At 47.1% G+C, this 20,478-nt stretch overlaps 1 protein-coding gene across 7 annotated transcripts in view; it reads left to right on the forward strand.

Annotated features, from left to right (window-relative positions):
* The window catches only part of CARD14 (caspase recruitment domain family member 14), a 630,897-nt gene that overhangs the window by 497,864 nt on the left and 112,555 nt on the right, over nucleotides 1-20,478 (forward strand). For all 7 annotated transcript variants that reach the window (XM_078654066.1, XM_078654065.1, XM_078654070.1 and 4 more), the window contains 2 exons: nucleotides 7,594-7,919; nucleotides 19,420-19,590. In XM_078654066.1, the coding sequence (XP_078510192.1) occupies nucleotides 7,594-7,919; nucleotides 19,420-19,590 (497 nt within the window). The remainder of the gene's footprint in view (nucleotides 1-7,593; nucleotides 7,920-19,419; nucleotides 19,591-20,478) is intronic.

A 20,478-nucleotide genomic window follows, 5' to 3' on the forward strand; every position in this document is an offset into this window, starting at 1 on the left:
TACTAATACTTTAAAACATACCGTCACTCTTTCTGGTGTCGGCGCCGTAATCTATGATTTTCATCATGCTCCCTCGAGTATTGCCGCGCCGCGCCTCGGCGGGCGGCCATGGGGGCATGAGAGAGAGTCCGAGTCTCCAGCCCGCACTAGATTAATCCCCCGCCGCTTTCTGCCTACTTCCTCTGAGTCCGGACGTGACAGCACATCCGGATTTATTATCCCGGCCCCCATGGTGCCATGCCAGTGATTGACCGGAGCACTATAGTCTGCTGAGAGGGCAGCCCCTCCCTGCCCCTGCAGTGTCACTGTGAGTGTGATCAGTAAGCCAGAGCCGCCAGCGCCGAACACAGCAGGCAGCCCTGGGCAGAGTTCAGATACATTGTAGAGCTCTCAGCCACTCCACAGAGGCTGAGAGCAGATGGTTATTAACTATTTAGGAACTCGGGCCGGGGCTCAGCAAGCAGCACGAGTCGAGCAGCAGAGAGCCCGGGCACAGGAGCGCGCCTGGCAATGGTGGCAAAAATGCGTGACAATGCATTTCAGTGCGGTGATGCGGATCATCGCACTGAAATGCGTGAGTGTCACACCTGTTGCGTGACGCTTGGCAGGACTGATATTTAACCCAAACACTCTTGTCATTAATGGTTTGTCTAACTTGCTTTATAAAAGTCGAGGTACTGCTCCATTGAAGGAACATTAAAAAATCATCTATACCATGCTTTCCAGAAGAGAAGATTCATTATCGTCGACTAATGTATTGGCATAAGGCAGAGGTGCGCCCTATCCAGGGAGGCAGGAGTTCAATCTGGGAGCCCCTCACCCCTATTTTTAACTCATGCTGTTTTATTGTTACAGGCAATTTGTACCACTCAGCATGGCAGTGTAAATTGAATCAAGATTAATTTACATGCAGGGAACACTTAGGAGAGCAGCCTCGTAAGCAAATGTATTGCCTGGATTGCTGAGGTGGAAGATAACCTGGAAAGGGAAAAGAGGCTGCAATTAAGGGGCATCAAACATCAACGCTGCAGGTAGTTAAAGGCCAGACAAATAGCAATTGTCCGACCACTCGCCGAGCTTGTATCGTGCCACCGCTGAAAGTATAAATCATAATAACATTAAGTAAACAGCCATGCTTTAAATTCACAGCAACATCTCCTTCGAAATGAAAATATATCACACGCGCTAATTCAACAAGCATTGGCCACGAAAGTGAGCGCGATCTCGATCGCTGTGAAAGCGAAAGTGATCACGATGGCGCGCTAAAACACGCAAGATATGCGCGCGCGCAAGCGTGCATGCTTGTTGCGCGTTCTAGCAAGCTGGTCGCCGCTTTGGGAGCACTTCCCAAAGCAGCTACTAAATGTCTCTTCGAGCAGCGCTTGGTCACTGACCCAGCGAGACAAAAAAAATTGTGGATTAGTGGGAGTATCTTGGATGAGAAAGACAGTGAGCTGGGTATCAACAGCGTAGGCAAAATGGGTAAGATCAAAGGACTGAATAATGCCGGCTCAAAGATGAGCCTTGTGGTACTCCACATGATAAGAGGTAGTTTGAGGAAGAAAAAGCTTTTATAGAGACTTTAAAAAGACAATCTCGACAAAAGACGTTCAACCATTTTAAGGCATTTACGCAAGCCTCCTTTTCTCAATTCTATTGAGAAGAGTTTCATGGGCCACAGTATCAAAGGCTGCTGTACGATCTTAAAGAATAAGGGCTGTGGAACTGCCTTCATTGAAGGCGAATGCAGAACCTCAGTGATGGCAAAGAGATCAGACTCAGAGCTGGGCACTGGATGGAAACCTGGTGACAGGGGTCTGGAAGCTTGTTGAAATCTAGATAGTGAGATAGCTGTTTATTTATTCATGTGCTTCTCACAATTGTAGTTGTGAAAGGGAGGAAAGAAATTAACAGTCTTTTTTGAGTACCATGGGATCTCTTAAGGGTTTCTTTAGAAGCAGAATAATGACTGCATATACCAGTCCAGAGGCACGGTAGCGAAAACAATTGTAAAGATAAAGGAGCTTCGCTAAAGGGGTCTAGAGGACCAGGGACCCTAGACTTAAAGCGTGTGGGGGCGGGCAGTGGGGAGCCTGAATAATGTGCAAATCAGAAATGTTGCAGTTAAAACTTGATTTCAAAACAATTGCTAGGCCATTGCCCTTCTGGTTGGAGTTGTCAAGTCTGAGAATGGAAGAATCCTTCATGGATTGCTAGTATGATGTCCGGCATGGAGGACTTGTAAAGCCATGTTTTGGTTAAAATGGGGGCATCAGGTCTGTAAGTGGAAATAAATTCAAATATTTCAAGTTGATGTTTCCATAAGGATCTGTGATTCGCCTATACAAGTGGTTGTTAGCTTTTACTGTAAATATTGCATCGATTGAGTGATTAAAAAGTACATTCTGGGAGAGTGTGGAAATTGCTAACTTAATAAATATTTTTCATGCTGAGTTGGATCAAGCATATCAAAACTATTTGGTGTCTAATGGATCAAATCTTACTTGCACTGTTTGATGAATCTTCATGAAACTTTAAAAAAAGTTAATCTACCCGAGTTCCTTACTGGAAAGTTTTGGGGTGATTCATCAAGCAGGGGACTTAGAAAAAGAGGGGTTCCCAAAAACGTGTTTTGTCCATGCAATTTCCCATAAGAATTTAAGACCGCAATAAAGGAAAAAATGGCTCATTAGCTTCACACCAACTCTGACAGAAAGCTAGATCTTTACTCAGAAAGCGTGCCTTTTGTGATTTAGTGTAAATCCTTTGAGCATTTTCTGTGAAATTACAGTTCAAAAGTTAGTGAAATCTGACTGTTTGGTCCCATTGGAGTCCCGAGGTACAGCTTATTAGTTGAGAGGGCTTTTTTTTCCCAAAGGCCACTTCAGTTCCACGGCCGCCATTACCAGACTAGGGAACTTGGCTCTGTGTCCTGAAACTAAAAAAAGAATATAGGTATTTAGGGGCAGTGGTACCCTGACCTCCTGGTACTTTGTGGGAGTACCCGAAACTCTCCCCAACCTCGGACCACATTTTTAAAAACAGCTGGGCCTTCCATGTGTACAGCGGGATTCATTCAGAAGCCACAGTGGAATCTCCGTCTGTGCTGCGGGATTACAAAGGGACCCTGAAAAATACAATTTAAAAATGAGAAAAAAATGGAAAATGTGGAGTGGGTATCCATGATGGATTGGCCATCTGCAGTGAGGGTTGGGCACAGAGCCTGTGGCAAACCCCTTGCTGCGCATAACCAAAGGTATGCTCAGTGAGGAAGCTGGATAAATACAATCAAAAACCTAGAAATTCACTGAAAAAAACAAACGTTAAAGTGACATTATGGTTAGGTTAGGTAATAAGATGTTACTTGACATTAAAAAATACAAAAGAAATTCACTAAAATGAAAAAAATGGTTAAAGTGAAGTTATAGGTAGATAAGAAATGAAGATTTTAGCTTACATTAAAAAAAACTAAAACACAACGTAAATAGATTAAAGTGACCTTAAGGTTAGGCGTTGTAACATTATAAAAACTATTGATTTAAAACCAATAAAACACTGAAATTCACGAGTTATAGTTTACTGAGCTAATCTAACTTGCACCCTGCTATGCACTGCTTATGACCTTGCATATTACATCACTAATGACAATGACTTCATTGGTGACATCACTCATGACATCCTAATTGACATCATTGATGGTATCACTGACCATCCAGACCACTGCTGTTCCAATTACTCTATAAATTATGACGGTAAGTACTAAATGGCACAGAATGATGTAAAGCATAAATTACCCTTCAGACACACAAGCCCTCTGAGGTGAACCAAGCTCCATCCACACATAGTATTTCCCTGTACCAGACACTTTGTGGATAGCCGTGCTCCTTTGTGGAAAAGCATTGAAATTATTTTTACATCAAGATGCAGTTCCACTAGTCGTTACTAGATGTCCCTCACGAGTCAAATGCAAAACCATTGAAACCCTTTCATCAAGCATTTGCATTTGACTCGTGAGGGACATCTGAAATGAAATGAAATAGACGTATTTGTAAAGCGCACTGATACTACAAAGTGTCCTGGCGCTGTACTCATACCGCTAGGGAACCCTTCCTGGTTTTCCCCATGAAATGTCCACTCCTGGGCATCCCCAGGGTGCAACCAGGCATCCCCAGCGCTGTAGGGGGCCGTTGTGGAGACTAAGCAAGCTATTGCCCAGAGTTGCAGCGTGGGACCCATGCTTAGAGTAGGCACCGAGGCGAGAAATCAGGTCCGGGGGAATTATGAGCCCAGAAATCAGGTCCGGGGGAATTATGAGCCCAAGATCCGCCGAGACCAGCCGAGGCCAGCCGAAGCGGGAATTGAACCCTGGTCCCGGGCCAGACCTCTGCATCAGGGTCTGCCGCTCTAACCATTGAGCCACACTTCTCCACATCTAGTAACGACTAGTTGAATTGCAGCTCTTTGTAGAATTATTTTGATATTGGATACTATAATATTCACTGCCCACTGCTAATCTCATCCCATAATGAAGCAATAAAGAAGCAGGCTTGCAGAACCCTCACCAAATTTGAGCTGTGGCTACTTTTGAGGGAGAGCAACAAAAGACTGGTATCACATATTTATAAGATGTTAGCTGTGGAGGTTGCCCCTGCTAAAACAGCTGGACGACAAAGGTGGGATAAGGACCTAAATAGAGAGGTATCCCTGAAGGAATGGCCTGAAATCTTCACTGGAGCCCGTAATACATTGCAAACAGCTATAATGCAAGAAACGTTTCATAAAATAACCTTATATTGATATATCAAACTGCAAAAAAAGTTGGAGTGGGACAAACGTAGCTCTCAGTCTTGCTGGAGGAAATGTGGCACCAGTGGCACCCTGATCCATCTGCTGTGGAATTCCCTAAACTGCAGCATCACTGGGGAGCAGTCTAGCAGACTAGGTTTTTCAGACATAAATCTCCAGACTACCGTTATACATAATATTGGGAGTGACCAATCTTCAAAGCTTTCCTCTGCATTTTATGAAAGGGAAATTATTCTCATTGATGCTTTGAGAAGACAGGCAGACTGTAACTGATGTACGGGGTCAAGATAGGACTCCGGATCCCTTGTTCGTGGCATATTTTAGGGCTGGGGAAGCTAGCTAATTCAATTATGGGGACAATTAAAGTCTATGAAATGATATGGGCGCCTCTGCTACAATTTCTACAGAAAATGTACTAAAAGAAATGCAATACCAGAAGAAAAGAAATGGCACATTTCTGGGGATTTGTGAAACAATCATTTGTCTCAATAAGACTATTGTTCAGTGCATTATATTTTTTGGGTGGACTTACTGTGATGTCCGAATTTCTTAAACCAAATCTTGTGACTAGCTATCATTTATAGCTTTGTCACTTTCGAATAGCCTTTTTAGTAGGCAGCATAGACAGTCACAGCTTTAGCAATTATTTCCTTTGTGTGGTGAAATAACTTGCTTAAATAAAAGCATTTGTGCTCGACGAGCTTCATGTGGTCTCTGATGATTATACCTTCGAATGAAGTTGCCATCCACCTGAAAGAAGCATCCGGATTTGGGAGTTATTGTAGAAGGTGTCAAAGCGCATTACAAGAGAATCAGTTACATTACATTAGGATATCCGAGTACACGGATTACACACAAGATACAAAACAGATACATGCGTCTAAACACAAAAATCGTAGAGATAACCTGCCAATATTGGCAGGAAGCGATACAAAGAGTATTAGCAAGGAGTGAGCGCAAAGAATATAGAAATAGCATAGTGAAATTTTATAGCATAGCATTATGATATACAAAGGTAATAGTATTTACAGAGAGTAGATGAAGGACAGCATATGAAAGGAAATATGATGGAAGTATACAATGATCCATTTTGAATACATGGTAGTCCTTTTGTCTGCAGCTATCAGGGACTATGCCTCACACACCTACATTATTTGGGTTTCATCAGATACACATTACTATAGACCCCCAAGTAGACCTTCAGCAGTTTTTGTGCCCTTACTGAAGGGGAGAGCCTCCAAAATGGCTGTCTGTTGCTGAATAAATGGTGCGTAGTCCTACCCCAGTTTCTCCTAGTTGAGTTCAGTTTGGAGTGGGCAGGGATGGGAAAAGACTGTGTGAACAAAGATGGCTGATGCCATCTAATTCTGCAGTCCATTTTCGCTGTGAGCGATGGCAATATCTCGGGTAAACGGTGTAGGGGGCCAAGGCCCCCTTCCCCTGTGGCATAGGTGTGGTGAAGGTGCCTTTCTGCAGGGGCGCCCCTGGATGACCCCTAGATCCATCAGCAGAGAGGAAGGGGTGTCCAGTGTCACGGAGCTCCCCAGCAGCCATAGGTCTGACTGGGGGCCGTGGATCCGCTGTAGTCGGACCAACATCGAGGTGGGGGGTTTGCCAGATTAGCCCCAACTCACAGTGCGGCAGGGTGTGGGAGCAACTCCCGTTCAAGAGGAACCCAGCATGGCGACAGCTTCAATGCAGATTTCCTGGATGTGCTTGGGGCAATGAAGTAGGACGTGGGCCTTCCTTGAAGGTTGGTTGGCTCCGTGTTCATGTGCATTGAACCTCATTTTCTTGGGAACGTTTGGTGAAGAAAACATAAAGATTAAAAATGCAGCTTGGTAGTAGCAATATACAGAACACTTAAATAATGGGCTGTTTAAGAAGCTTTTCATGTTTCATAATATTAAGGTCCAGATTAAAAGTAAAAAGCAAAGCTCTATACCCCCAAGTGAATTGATGAATCATGGCATGGAAGACAACAATATCACCAAGGGATTTTCATATTGAAAAGCGAGAAACCAAACCAGGATCCTAGGCAAGACCAGCATTGTAATGATGGTAATACAACTTATTTTGGAAAATTGCACACAGTCCCACTTACACAGATTCTGTGAAAATTGATCGATACATTTAGAGAAATTCTGAACTCAAATTGGTTATGCTATACATATGCACGAATATGAAATAAGTAGAGAAGTAGGTTGATATATTCAGGAGCCCCAGTGCATTTCCTGGGTCTTTCAAATTTAAATAAAAGACCTGAAATCCTCGAGAACCTTTGCGTTGCATTGAGGCAAATATATCAATCTATGTCGCATTGGCCAGTAGGAAAAACAAGATCATCAGTCTAAGCCAGAATCTTTGAAATAACTCTCCTGTATATAAATTAAGTAACGTTTGATTGTATTGACTGGGACTTTGTCTGGGCATCTATTGAAAATATGGGTTTTAGACCTAATAATGTGTGAAGTCTGCAGACTTTGAGTCAGTCTCTGCACGCCTTCTCTTTGCGCAGCCATCCAATACTGCTGCACTTAACATATCTCATAGCACCAGGCAACGATGATGCATGTCTCCTTTTATTGTTTTCTTTGGTTAATGTCCCTCTTATCTCTGCTTTCCATTCATTGTCTCACTTGAATCCTTTAGCTCAGTTGCTTTATAAGTAGCATTACATTTGCAGAAGCGCTTGAGGTTTACCCTTGGTGAACATGGTGATTGAACAGAAATGGCAGCGTTGTGAGACTCCTTCCTCCCTCTCTGACAGACGGTCTTTTTTCACAGGCCTCATTGAGACATCCAAGCTAACAGAGTTTCTGGTCAAGGCAGCGGAGAGTGTGCAGGAAGAACTGCTGGAGGAGAGGCGCCTGCGCTCCTACCTGCTGCAGCAGTGCCAAAAGCAGAAGGAAAAGCTGGCACTGCTGGACGCGCAGAGTCACTTGCTGCAGAGCCTTGAGACTGAGTTGCACCGTATGCGCCATGACTACCACAACGTTGGCCGTGAGGTGATGAAGCTGAAAGAGGAGAAGTACGAGCTGTCCATGCGCTATGCCAACGCCGTGCAGGAGAAGGACCTGGCCATGAGCAGGACTCGCGAGCTGCAGGAGCAGGTAAAGACGCATGCTGTCCCTGGAGCAAAGGAGGCCTGCAACATTCCTTTCATAATTATGTTTACAGGCTTGCAAGGAGGGCTTGATGTGTGATATTCGACAAGTAATTCCCCACACTTCTCCAAGCGCCTTGAGACCCTCTGGGTATGTAGCGCGCTATATAAATTAATTGAATTGAATTGAATTGGCACACTGCCGGCAGGACTGGTCTATGTGGAAAATGGAAAGGCTCCTTCAACTCAATTTCCACTGAAAGGCCAGTAGTGCTGGGAACTGTTCAATCAGATTTCAGGTGCAGTCTATTTCTCTTTTAGCTTCCCATCATTTACCTATCTCTGCTACCTTCCTCTCTGTCGTTCTCTATATCTCCTTCTTCTTTTTTATTTCTGTTTTACACCTTATTTGTTTGTTCTTCTTTTCCTTTCCTTTTTCTCATCTTTCTCTGCTTCCTTTCTCTCTAGCTCTGTATTTTTTCTTTCTCTTCTTCCGTTCTCTCCCCTTTCAGTGCTTCCTCCCTCTATTCCATCTGCTACATTCCTCTTTCCATACGCCTACAGACTCTTTTCTCCCTCCCTTGTGTTATGTTTAGTAATGTACCCCAATATAGGCCCGGGTAGTCCTCTAATATTTCACCTACATTTTCCCTGCTGTTGTACTACATAATGGTTTTTGGTATTGACCCTTTACCTAGTTAAGTGCTGCATACATATCATGTGGTTTTCCCAGAAATCTAGCCTCCCTTATTATGCATGAGGAATCTTAGAATCGCATCAGGATTACCATCTTCTGCATAATAGTTATGTATAAGGGCCATCCCTTTCCTCATCCTCGACCCACGGGACACAGTATGGTAGAACCCGTGAGGGTACCTTTTTGGATATATAAACACCATATCTTTGCTGAGGCAGGTAGGGGAGAAATGACTTCCATGCTGACACACTGACGCAAAACGCTGAGGTTCCTGCACGCAGACACTCCAGGACACAGTGGTCTGACATGACTCGCTTGGTGTCCATCAAGAGACCAAGACGGGGTCCTACAGTTTCTCACTTCAGGGAATGGGGTTGTTGAAATTTCTGGTACGAACTTTCCACGCTGTCAGGTGCATGGGGCAGACCTGGTTCATATGTTGGCAGATTGTCCGTGCCTAGAGAACTTGAGGAGGGTCATCACTTACTTTTTTGAGGCCAAATCTGATCTGCGGATTGAGATTACTTCCCAATTGAATTTATTAGGGGTGAAACAGCAGGAAATTCCTTCCTCGGACAAACCCTTTTTGTTCCTTGACATGGCAGTACTTAGGTTGTGTTTGGCGACAGCCTGGCTCGATCCTATTCCTCCATCTTTTAATCAATGGCTGGTATGGCTAATTTCGACTTACCACATAGAAAGGGCTGTTTATGCCCAAAAAGGTAGTCAACCTCGGAAAAGAGGGCTCCAAATTTGGGCCCCACTGAGGGAGTGGTCGGAAACACATGATGAGGGGTGACCGGCCTGCGTCACATGATATCCTGCAGCATTTGGTCTTTGGCATGGAGCTTCTGCATTGTATTATGATTTGAATATTTGTGGCATGCTTCTTTTTTTATTGTGTATATATGTCTACTGTTTCCACCTTCTCGCTACCTGTATTTTCTGTATCTTTGGCTGGCTTGGATGGGGGTGGGGGGACATATTTTTCAAAATTTAATAAAAATTGCTAAGCATCAAAAAAGGTAATGGGGTTGGCTTCATCCTAGGGCGATTCTTGGCTACACCCCTATATACATGCTAGTTACTTTTAGGTACATTTAGTTAGGGTTAGCATCGTAGGAGTATGAATTATTATTGTCATGTATATCTATACTTGCCTATATTCATTGTTTTAGTACTGTGGCACTAATCTACCATCCATTTACTCTATTGGTGCTTATAATTATTTATATCGGTTTCTGTCTTTTTAAAAAAATAAAAATAAATTATTGGCATTTTCAAATGTTCTACATGCATAACATCAATGATACCACATCAATATTACAATCAATTTACTCAGTGGCCATGTTAGGGCAAGGCTAAGACACACCCCATAACGTCCATAGGTCAAACCAACAATAACTTCAGATCACATCATACAGTCCATAAACAGAGAAGGTGTCATGCCAGCCAATACCCAACACGTAACTGTCACCTACATGTTCTGTCCATGTTCCCTAGTACATGTTTCACCAGAGTTTGTACTCCATAATTGACATAAGAGAGTTTCCACCAACGGGTCGCGGTATATGTAGGAGATTCATAATTCTCAAAATGCTACTTCATTTGTTTAAGAGCAACCATACAAAGAAAAAAAGAAAAAAACTGAAGAAAAATCATTTCCACGTAAACAATAACGAGGCAAACGGGTCTTGTGCAGAGGGGTGAAGCATATCACAATGTACATAACCTGTGTGAAGGGGAGGCATAGCATAATGTAGTTTCCCAGGGGAAAGCTAGGAACGCTGGGGAATGTGGAAAAGGGGGCCTCCAAATGCAGTCAAATACGCCCCACCATAATAGTAAACGTTTGGGGTACAACCCCCCCATACAATATTCAATATTATACGGACCGGCTCCTAGTGCCATCCAAGAGGAGCAGCGGGCATTGCAGTTAAAGTCTCTTCATGGCAAAGCCCCTGCTCAGAGTATGGGCGCTGATTGCAGGGCCACATAAAACCATTTCACTAAATGCCTGCTGTCCCAAGCGTGAACAGGGCATGCAGCACTGGATGAGCCTCTGGCTCGTCTCTCCCTGTATGCCACAGATGGGCAAACGTACGTGCCAAAGCCTCGTAACACAGATATTGACCCGGGGGTAAACCACAGTCTTCTCTCAACCCGTTGAATGGGAGAAGGGATTTATCCAGGAGGCAATCGCCAACGTTATCAAGCCCATCCTCCATCCACAGGGCCAGTTACTCAGTCGTAAAGACAGACTGTGGATCGCCATGTGGCAAGCTCACAAGGGGAAACATAGGGATGTACTTAACAAGACACCAGTCTCTGCCCTGGCAGTGTCTCCAGGCCTGAAAGGCAGTGCACTGAAGCAAGGAGCAGTACGGGTTTGGCGTCGATGGTATCCGCAATTTCGCCACTATTAAGTTAGGGAGAGAATCCGGATACGACAGGAACGTGCCATCCTCATTCACACCCTCTATCTGTTGTGCCAGCCATTGCAATTGACCAGCCAACATATAATGTTCAAAATTCGGTCCTCCCAGGCCACCCTCAGAAGGGGGTATTGCAAAGTTGTAGAGACATGCTAGGGCACCCGTCGCCCCACACCAGGTCTCAAAGCAAAGTATTCAGGGGGCGAAACCAACTGCTGGGCATGAGTAACGGCAGGTTGACAAAGAAGTACAATAAGTGCGGGAGCATGACCATTTTAGACAGGGAGACATGGGACATCACAGGCAACTGCAACAAATGCCAAAAGTGGACACACACACGTAACAAGCGCAACACTCTACCCAGGTTGCCCTCCTTTAACTCATCGAGCAAATGGAATACATTTATGCTCAGGTACTGTATTCTGAGCCCACAGTATGCCGACCCTCAACGTGTCCGGCCTAGAGATAGGGCCCTTAACTGGGAACAAATACGTATTTGCTTTCTTGACCGTAGGCCAGAGAGGCCTGCGAAGTTGTCCAAAATACGCAGAGCCGTGGAGGTGCCCTCGACTATAGCAAAAGGTCATCCGCATAAAGTGAAACCTGGTGCGTCCGCCTTTCGATAACCAGTCCGATCCTGGCGCTTCCCTGGCGAAGCCTCCCAGCAAGAGGTTCAATTTACAAGGCGAATAGGAGGGGAGAAAGGGGGCACCCCTGTCTAGTACCCTGGGAGACCTTATACTCTCTGGAAATTGTTCTGCCCGTTCTGACCCTTGCAGTTGGCGCCAGGTACAGAAGCCAAACCTACCGCACCCAAGCTTCTCCCAAACCCATGCGCATCATACCTTCGAACAGGTAGTCCCACCCTACCGTGTCAAAAGCTTTTTCCAGGTCAACCGAGAGCACTGCGGCCTGGAGTTTGGTCGGGGTCTTGGCATGATCGAGAACAGAGTAAAGTCTGCGCAGATTATAAGAGGTGCTACGGGATGGGATAAACCCATTCTGATCAGAGTGTATTAACGTCTTCATGTGCGGTATCGACCTACCGACCAGCACTTTACTTAAAATCTTAAAATCTATGTTGAGCATGGAAAGGGGCCTATACTCTATGACCACTGCTCCTGGTGTCTTATATTTCGGAAAGGGGGATCACCAACGCTGCCCTGTGGAACTAGGCAACTCCCCAGCTTCGTACAAATCTGCATACAGCCGAACCATGTGCGACCCAAGCAAGTCAGCAAAACGTTGGTAAAATTCAGCTGGAAGGCCATCCGACCCCGGGGTCTTGCCAGGTGCCAACGCATGGATGGTGGCTTTAATCTCCTGCAGGGTTATAGGTTCCCCCAGCTCATCCTGGTCCTCCTCCTCCAATACACCCAGGGGCAGAGGCTCCAGGAACTCCCTCACCACCAGTCGAGGGGCCATGGTCGGGACCGCATATAGCTGTTCATAAAATGCCAGGAAGGCCTCGTTGATCGCATCCGGGTCGTACACCACCCCACTGGTGTCCAAGCCAATTTGTGTGATGGGGGATCCCCCTAGTTGTGGCTTAATTAACCATGCCAGCAGATGGCCCGCCTTATTTCCTCCCGCTGCACCCTGTCCAAGTAATCCCTGTGATTATACCAGCGTAGCCGCCTGATAGCATCATTATATTTCGGTCTCGCATCCTGCAATAGGACCCGGGCAGCGTCCCCAGTACCCTGAGCATTGGCTAGGCTGCTGATGTTCACTTGCAGATCCTAGTAGTTCCTGGCAGGGTTCTCTAAAGGCACCCGACGCCTGCCCCATGCAGTGATCCCTCCCTTGAATGCCTCCCGTTCAACCTGTACGGAAGGAAGCTGTGTTGACGTTAATGGGAAAAGATGTATCTAGGAGTGTGTGCAATGACGTGCGGAAAAGGTCATCCTCGAGTAATGCCGGGTTAAGCCTCCAGGTTGGAATCGGGGGCATCGTTCCAGGGGTTGATGAGTCATTACCAATGGCTTGTGAACCAACATGGTACATCCTAGGAATTTACTGTGTTTAATAGTACTATAAAGGCAGGTGAACAGAAACACAGATCTAGTCAAGTATGCACTTGATGTACAGGGAGAAGAAGGAGAACTCCTGGTGGCCCTGTGTTGCATCCTCCACGTGTCTTTGGGCCCCCAGTGTGCGATCCATGCTGTACGGCGTGGCTGAGACCTCATTAAGGGAGGGTGTGACCGATCCGCAACAAGGTCCGCCACACAGGAAGTCCCACCCAAGAATCAGGTTGCCCCTCAAGCTATCTGCCAATACAGCAGAGAAAGAATCTAGGAAGCCTACCTGATCTTAGTTAGGTGCGTAGATGTTCCCTAGGGTGACCTCCTGTTGCGCCATCCCCCCTAAAGCCAGTGCATATCGGCCTCCCGCATCCAGCCACGATCTCTCAACAGCGAAAGGGACCCCCAGCTTAACACAGATCAACACCCCCCTAGCCAAGGCCGAATGGGTAGTTGCAAACACCTAGCCCCACCACCTCCGTTTCAACCTCCTCGCTTCCTCACTACTCAAGTGTGCTTCCTGCAGGAACACTATATAAATGTCCCTGCGTATCAGGTAAAAAATAAATGTTATGGCGCTTTGCCATATACTTGTAAAACAGCAAAAGAGTGTCGTGAGAGAAGTGTGTAAGCACTAGACAAAGAGAAGAAATCTCCCTGAAGAAGTCACAGTGGAAATCAGCGTTTTTTTTTTAGGAAGCCCTCACTCACCACCCTGGGTGGTGACATGCTTCATCATCGGGCCCACCAGGAGAAGCCGAATGCCTCCCGGGTGTGCTACAACGCCAGATTACTGCGGAGGAGGTTCTTTGTGGCAAAAGTGGCAAAAAGAAATTTGAATTAAAAATGTCAGAAGCTGTACCATACGGAAAATATTTTATTCAATGGTCAGTTTGACATAAGTAAAATATGTGTGGGAAACTTACCAGTTAATGACTCGGTTGTTTCCACTTAAAGTGGGGTCAACATGTTTCTGCCCGTCTATGTGTCATTTACTGGGCTTTCATCAGGACCGTCAGGTGGTGTACCTCGGCGGTATGGGCGCGCTAAGGCCCACCCTTACCAGAGGACGTGAAAGTTAAAAACAAGTGTGTAAAATAAAGTGCAAAAACCAAACAAAAGTGATGGGAAACCTTCAATTTGAGGTCCCTGTACTGTTTGTAATGCACAAGATCCACACCCCATGGGTCTCGGGAGGGGGGGAGGAAGCGACAATGGCACACCGCCCGCAACGCCTGCCACCCGTTTTGCACCTAGCGTCTCCTGCTACCGGACCCCCTGATGAAAGCCCAGTAAATGACACATAGACGGGCAGAAACATGTTGACCCCACTTTAAGTGGAAACAACCGAGTCATTAACTGGTAAGTTTCCCACACATATTTTACTTATGTCAAACTGACCATTGAATACATTTTTTTCCGTATGGTACAGCTTCTGACATTTTTAATTCACATTTCTTTTTGACACTTTTGCCACAAAGAACCTGCTCCACAGTAATCTGGCGTTGTAGCACACCAGGGAGGCATTCGGCTTCTCCTGGTGGGCCCGATGATGAAGCATGTCACCACCCAGGGTGGTGAGTGAGGGCTTCCTAAAAAAAACCCTGCTGATTTCCACTGTGACTTCTTCAGGGAGATTTCTTCTCTGTGTCTAGTGCTTACACACTTCTCTCACGACACTCTTTTGTTGTTTTACAAGATTTAACAGGGGTACCAAGAGTGTCCTTTTCCCTCTCTCTCAATTGGTTATTACTGCTTTGCCATATACCCCATCCTCTCATGTTCCACGTTAGAAACCGTATTACACCTTGAGTCCCTGCCATTCCCACTGAATATCGGTGAGCAACACTGCGAAGGGGAGCTCCCCAATACCCTCCCTTATCTCATAGCTCCCCACCACTCTGCAAGCATAAAAGACCAAATAGCCAACGAAAAGACCCTTAAGGTGGTCAGCTTCCCAACCCCAGGGCAGTCCGACAACAGTCAGTCGCCCAAAATCATGTGAAAAAATTTGTACTAAATGAGGCCTTAACCTAGTACGGCTCTCAAGGGGGGCGAGCCAAACAGATTTAGCAAGGGACGCACCAGTTGTAGGAGTGCACCAGCCCCATGGGTAAGGAAGCAGCACGGAGTCTAGAACCAGCTTACATCAATCAGTATCCCTGTAAGAGACACAACCGCCTAAACTAACCAAATGCATCAAATAATATCAGCGGTATTGATCGTCACCATTGGGAGCTTCACACTGTCACTGTGGGTCGTGTCCATTCCGGCGCCATTTATCTCTCGTGAGGAGCCGGCCACCGCATCCAGAATGGGACTCTGACTCCGCATTAGTTCCGCCACTGCCTGCAGCGCCTCTGCTCTCTCCTTTGCCGTCTGTAATGAGGACGGTTTCTTTGACGTCTACCTATGAGGTTGAAGTCTTGGGTGCTTCCCGCGCTCCACCACCCTCCGTTCAAGGACACCAGCACTCTTGTCCCGTAGAGTCTCACCTTTATAGGTTTCCAGGCAGTCACAACCATCCTTAGGGCAGTCGAAGTAATGGGTGTTCCCTTCCAACATTATGCACAGTCGGGCCGGGAACATCAGCGAGTACTGGAGGCCCTCTTCTCTCTTGACCTCTAAGTAGGAGGCCTGCTTCCACTGCACCTCCAGCGTGTAATCCGGAAAGAGAGAGACCTTGCTGTTGTCAACAGTGAAGGGGCCATCCACTTGAGCCCTTTGCAGGAGGAGGTTCCTATCTCGGAAGTGTAGCAGACGGGCCACTGCCGGACGAGCGGGCCTCCCAGGGGCTAAAGGCTTAGCTGGCAATCTATGAGCCCTCTCCAGGGTGTAGAAGGAGGATAAGCCCTCTGGCGCCACTGTACTCCTGAGCCAGTCCTCCAGAAAGAATACCATGTCGTCGCCCTCCGTCCCTACCGGCTGGCCCAGAATTCTGATGTTATTCCTTCTATTGTGCCCTTCGGCATCTTCCGCTCTGCGCTCCAACCAACACACCCTGTCCGTGAAGGCCCCCATCTGTTGCTCCAACGTCTTGTGGGCCGGCGCCAGTTCCGCAACGGTAGACTCAGTCTCTTTGACCCTCTCTGACAACTGCTTATGCTCGTTCCGCAGTAGGCAGAGTCCCACCATAACAGTGCTGATATCCTGATGGAGAGTAGCTTTTGTGTCCGCTATAGCCTCCAATATTTTGCTAAGTTGCTGCTGTACCGGATCATCCGGGGGGTCAGGGGGGGTGCAACTGTTCCTGTGCACTGTCTTCTGAGTCCTGGAGGGCCCCAGTCTGGTGACCCCTGGGCTTGCCCATACTGCCGGGACCTCGCAAGTTCAGTTGAAGGTCCACTTCCACCACCACTTGCGGGGTACAGGGCGTCTTGTAAACCAAGTCCAGTGAAGGATTGTGCCCCCGCAAGGCCGTCCCACTGCTGGCTTCCAGGCTAGTCTGCTCGGGTCACCCCCACGTCCCACCAGAGGGTGTGGTGCGCGACGCGGTCTCCATGCGCTGTTCCTCCTAGGCACCGCTATGGCGTTCAAGTCCATGGCAGTCCTGGCAGGCGAGTTCCACTCATCCACTGATACTGTTGGTACAGTAGGGCCTCAGGTACAGCGGCGCCCGGGAACACACAACCAGGCATTCCAGTATAAAGTCACTCTGGACCGTATCTGTCCCTCTGTGCAGGCCCTAGCCCGACCTCCACCAAGGTGTGGCCTCCATGGAGCTCCGGCACGATCTCACGGCCGACAGGCAGCTCACCAGGTGTGCACCAAGCCCTCCTCCAATTGCTCCGCTGATAGGGCCCCCACGTAGTGCCCCAGTCAGATCCGGGCTCACCACAGGGTAAAAGCTCCACTGAGCACATGGGGCGGGGGTCACCTTCACTCTCTCTTCTGAGGGTCCGCCAGGCATGGCTCGAGGTGCAGCTTCTGCCACTCCCCCCAGTCCAGTCACTCCGGCCACTTAACAACCAGGGGCCTCCCAGTGGCCCGCCAGCTGCAGAGACTCACCGCAGGGCCCCAGCGCGATCAACCTACTGGGGCCCACTCGCTGGTGATTGAGGTCCGTTTGACGGAGCACAGGGCCCGGCCGATGCCGTCCTCCGTTCCGGCTACTGCTACAGGTTCAACTGTTTGGGCGAAAGCAGCCGCATCCAGCGCCCTAGGCGCTCCCCGCACCCACAAAGGATGTCGCTACAAATCAGGCCCGGCGGGCCGCCCCCCCCTCCCTTGTCGGGGCACGCAGGCAGGGCCAAGCACGTCTCCGAGCCCCTGGGCCTAGGCACGCACCTCAAGCTGCAGCAGGCTGCCTCCTGGCGGGGTCCTGGGTATGGCGGCCTCAGACCTCAGCTGAGTCGGAGGGGCCGCCTAGGACCAGCGAGGCACAAAAGCGCGGTCGTCCAGTGGAGCGCCGCCACGCACTCTCGCAGCTGCTTTCCCGGTTTCATCCACCGGTTGTAAGGAGGGACTCGCCCGGCACGCTCCAGCCACACCCGGGGTTCACCTCCAGCTGCTTCTCCCTGCTCCCGGCACCGACCTCGGGGAGCTCCCACCTCCTCTCTCGCCCCCGCTCCTCAGGGCACACCACAGGTCCAGGGGTAGCACTAATCTTCCACTTAGGAGTCAGCTCCACATCTGGAGCGGCTTCCGTGCTCAGTAGAGACCATCGCCGCCATCATTGATGCGGCCTCGGCACTTCGCTGCACACTGCAAACCACAGCTCCCAGGCTTCAGCACCAGCAGCCTTTGTTTCTCACGCAGGCATGCACCTCAGCACCCGGGCTCCGTGGATGTGCAAGTCGGCCCCCTGCTGTAAGGTTCAAGCAGATAAAAAAAGGGCTGATGCGGAGCTCACATCTCATGCTTCCGCCATTGTCCTAGGCTAAGCCACGCCCCCAAATCTATTTCTGTCTTATGGTTGTTTCAGCACACCTTTTTTACACGAGATTGATGCTCGCTCAATAAATCGTTATTGAACAGAATCCCTATGTGGGTCGGAATTAACACCACATCACAAGTAGGTCCCTTTGAAACATCAGACTTTCTGGTACTTTTCAGATATGGATTTTCAGACTTTTAAAAAATAATCCTTCTTTACTTACAGAAATTTATACTAGGACAGTATAGGTATTTATTCTCTACTTTATGCTTGTTACACTTAGGGCTATAAGGTTTGGAATTCGTACTTCTAGACTAGAGGACACTAGATGGTAGCCATCATTCGGACCAATTCACTGTCACGGGTTTTCACACTTGAAATCACGAAGAAATTTGCGCACAAGGGCTATAAGGAGGCAATCTTGCCATTTAAAATGTACCTGATTCGCTCTCTCCATCGTATACTGTATCTTAGTTTGCGTTATTTTATATGTATCTTCTCAACAAGGTGAGGTTACTACTGTCTGTATACCTAATTTAGACAACATCCGTAGTTTATATGTGTTGTGGCTTTATGTAATTTTGCGAAAAATAACAATGAATGAGTAGGATGTGACATCTACTTAGACCATGGTTCTATACCTTTATTTTTACACAGCCTTGAGAAAGTCGCGGGATCACACCCTGTAGCGACGAAACACGTGTTGGTTGTGGCAGAGAACACCAGAATAAAACGTGAACAAGACAAAAGAAAGAAATAATTGTGCATTTTCTGTGACTTATTTATTGTACCTGGCGTTTACTTGGAGGGAAACCAGTCCTTACTTAAATACGTGTGCTGGGGAGTAGATTTGCGTTTGAGGTTTTGTGCCTAACTGGTGGAGTTTAGTGGATCTCCACACCCTTTAGCACCGTAAGATTCAAACTTTGAGAATAAATACAATAAGTGTAACTCAATCCTGTGGCGCCATAAATCCCTATCAAATAACCACTCCATCCATATTGTCATGTTCGATAGTTGCCCGAAACTATTCTCTCCTTGGTAAGAGGAGTTCATAGTGGCACTGTGAGCTAGCTGGTATACAGGGAAACATATTCGGTGGGGATGACTAGAATCAGTGTGGGCACCAGTTCCACAGTTTAGTTTGCCTAAATGCGCAAATAATAAATAAATAAAAATAAATAATAAATAGGTTTATGGGAACTACATAACACTATCCTGGTTTCTTTGCATTCTTCTACTTTATCTTTGTTTTTTGCTGTTCATAGATTTTGCTTCTATCCACAACATTGTCTTCATGATAATGTGTGTTCTTATACTCTAATATTTCCTTACTTTTACACAATTTTGCCTTCTTCCCTGTACTTCCTTCCTCCGGATCCTTTGTCAAGTGCATCATATCTGCTTTCCTTTTTCTCTTCCTGATTGATGCTCTCTCCCATCTTACTGTGTACTCTTTTGCACTTGTACAGATGTATTCTTTGAAAGAAAACCTTCATCGGGTGGAGACTGCTCTGTACTGCGAGAAGAAGCGTTCACTGACGCTTAGGAACAACCTGCAGCCAAAGGATGACCAGTTGCTGAAACTAAAAGAAGAGAATGAGAGGCTGAACCAGTTACGTGGTGATAAGGACTTGGAATTGGTAAAGAGAAATGCAACTAGTGGGCCACCTCCCTTCTCAGAGCTTTCTGCTTTATTTACACACCGTTACTACCTTCAAACAGGCATTGCAAAGCCAGTAAGTCTGGCTTCAATCTGCTAATCAGTAGCACAAGATTTTATTTGATGTCCCATATGAGGCAACAGCACAAGGGGGCAACCCACATGCTGTTAGCAGATGACCCTGTTGCGTCTGCAGGACTAGGGTGTAGTTGCACAAGCCATTACTAGATGTCCCAGTTGAGTCAGGGTCGTAGGGGTGCAATACAAAGGCTGTTATTATATGTCCCCATTGCGTCAGTAGCACAAAGGTGCCAATATTTTATGTCCTTGTTGAGAACGAAGCACAGGGTGAACTACAACAGCCTGCTACTCAGTTGAGGCATAGAAAGTGATTTTTAGGCTTTATGGATGGGTGGAATGTAGGAGTGGTGAGGTTTGTTAGGTGTCTGGAATTGGTGGAGTTTAGGATACGTGAGGATTTTTTATGGTTTGTGAATGAGTGGAGATTAGGTGTGGTGAAGTGTTTTTAGGGTACAGGCGTGGGTGGAGTGCAGGGCTGGTGAGGGTTTTTTATGGTTCATGGACAGGCGGCGTTTAGGTCTAGTGACAGCTTTCAGGGTTCACTGATCGGTAGAGTTCAGGGGTGGTGAAGAGTTTTTCGGGGTCAGGATAGAGTGGAGTTTAAGGTGGTGAGGAGTTTAAGGATTCAGGGATGGGTGGAGTTTAGATGTAAAAAGTGATTTTTAGGGTTCAGGGATGGGTAGAGTTTTGGGGTGGTGTTTAAGGCAAGGGAGGGCTTTTAGGGTTCAGGGTGAGTGAAGTTTTAAGGCCAGGGATGAGTGTACTTTAAGTGTAGTAAGGAGATGTT

The sequence above is a fragment of the Lissotriton helveticus genome, chromosome 7, assembly GCF_964261635.1.
Source record: "Lissotriton helveticus chromosome 7, aLisHel1.1, whole genome shotgun sequence".
NCBI classification, from domain to species: Eukaryota; Metazoa; Chordata; class Amphibia; order Caudata; family Salamandridae; genus Lissotriton; species Lissotriton helveticus.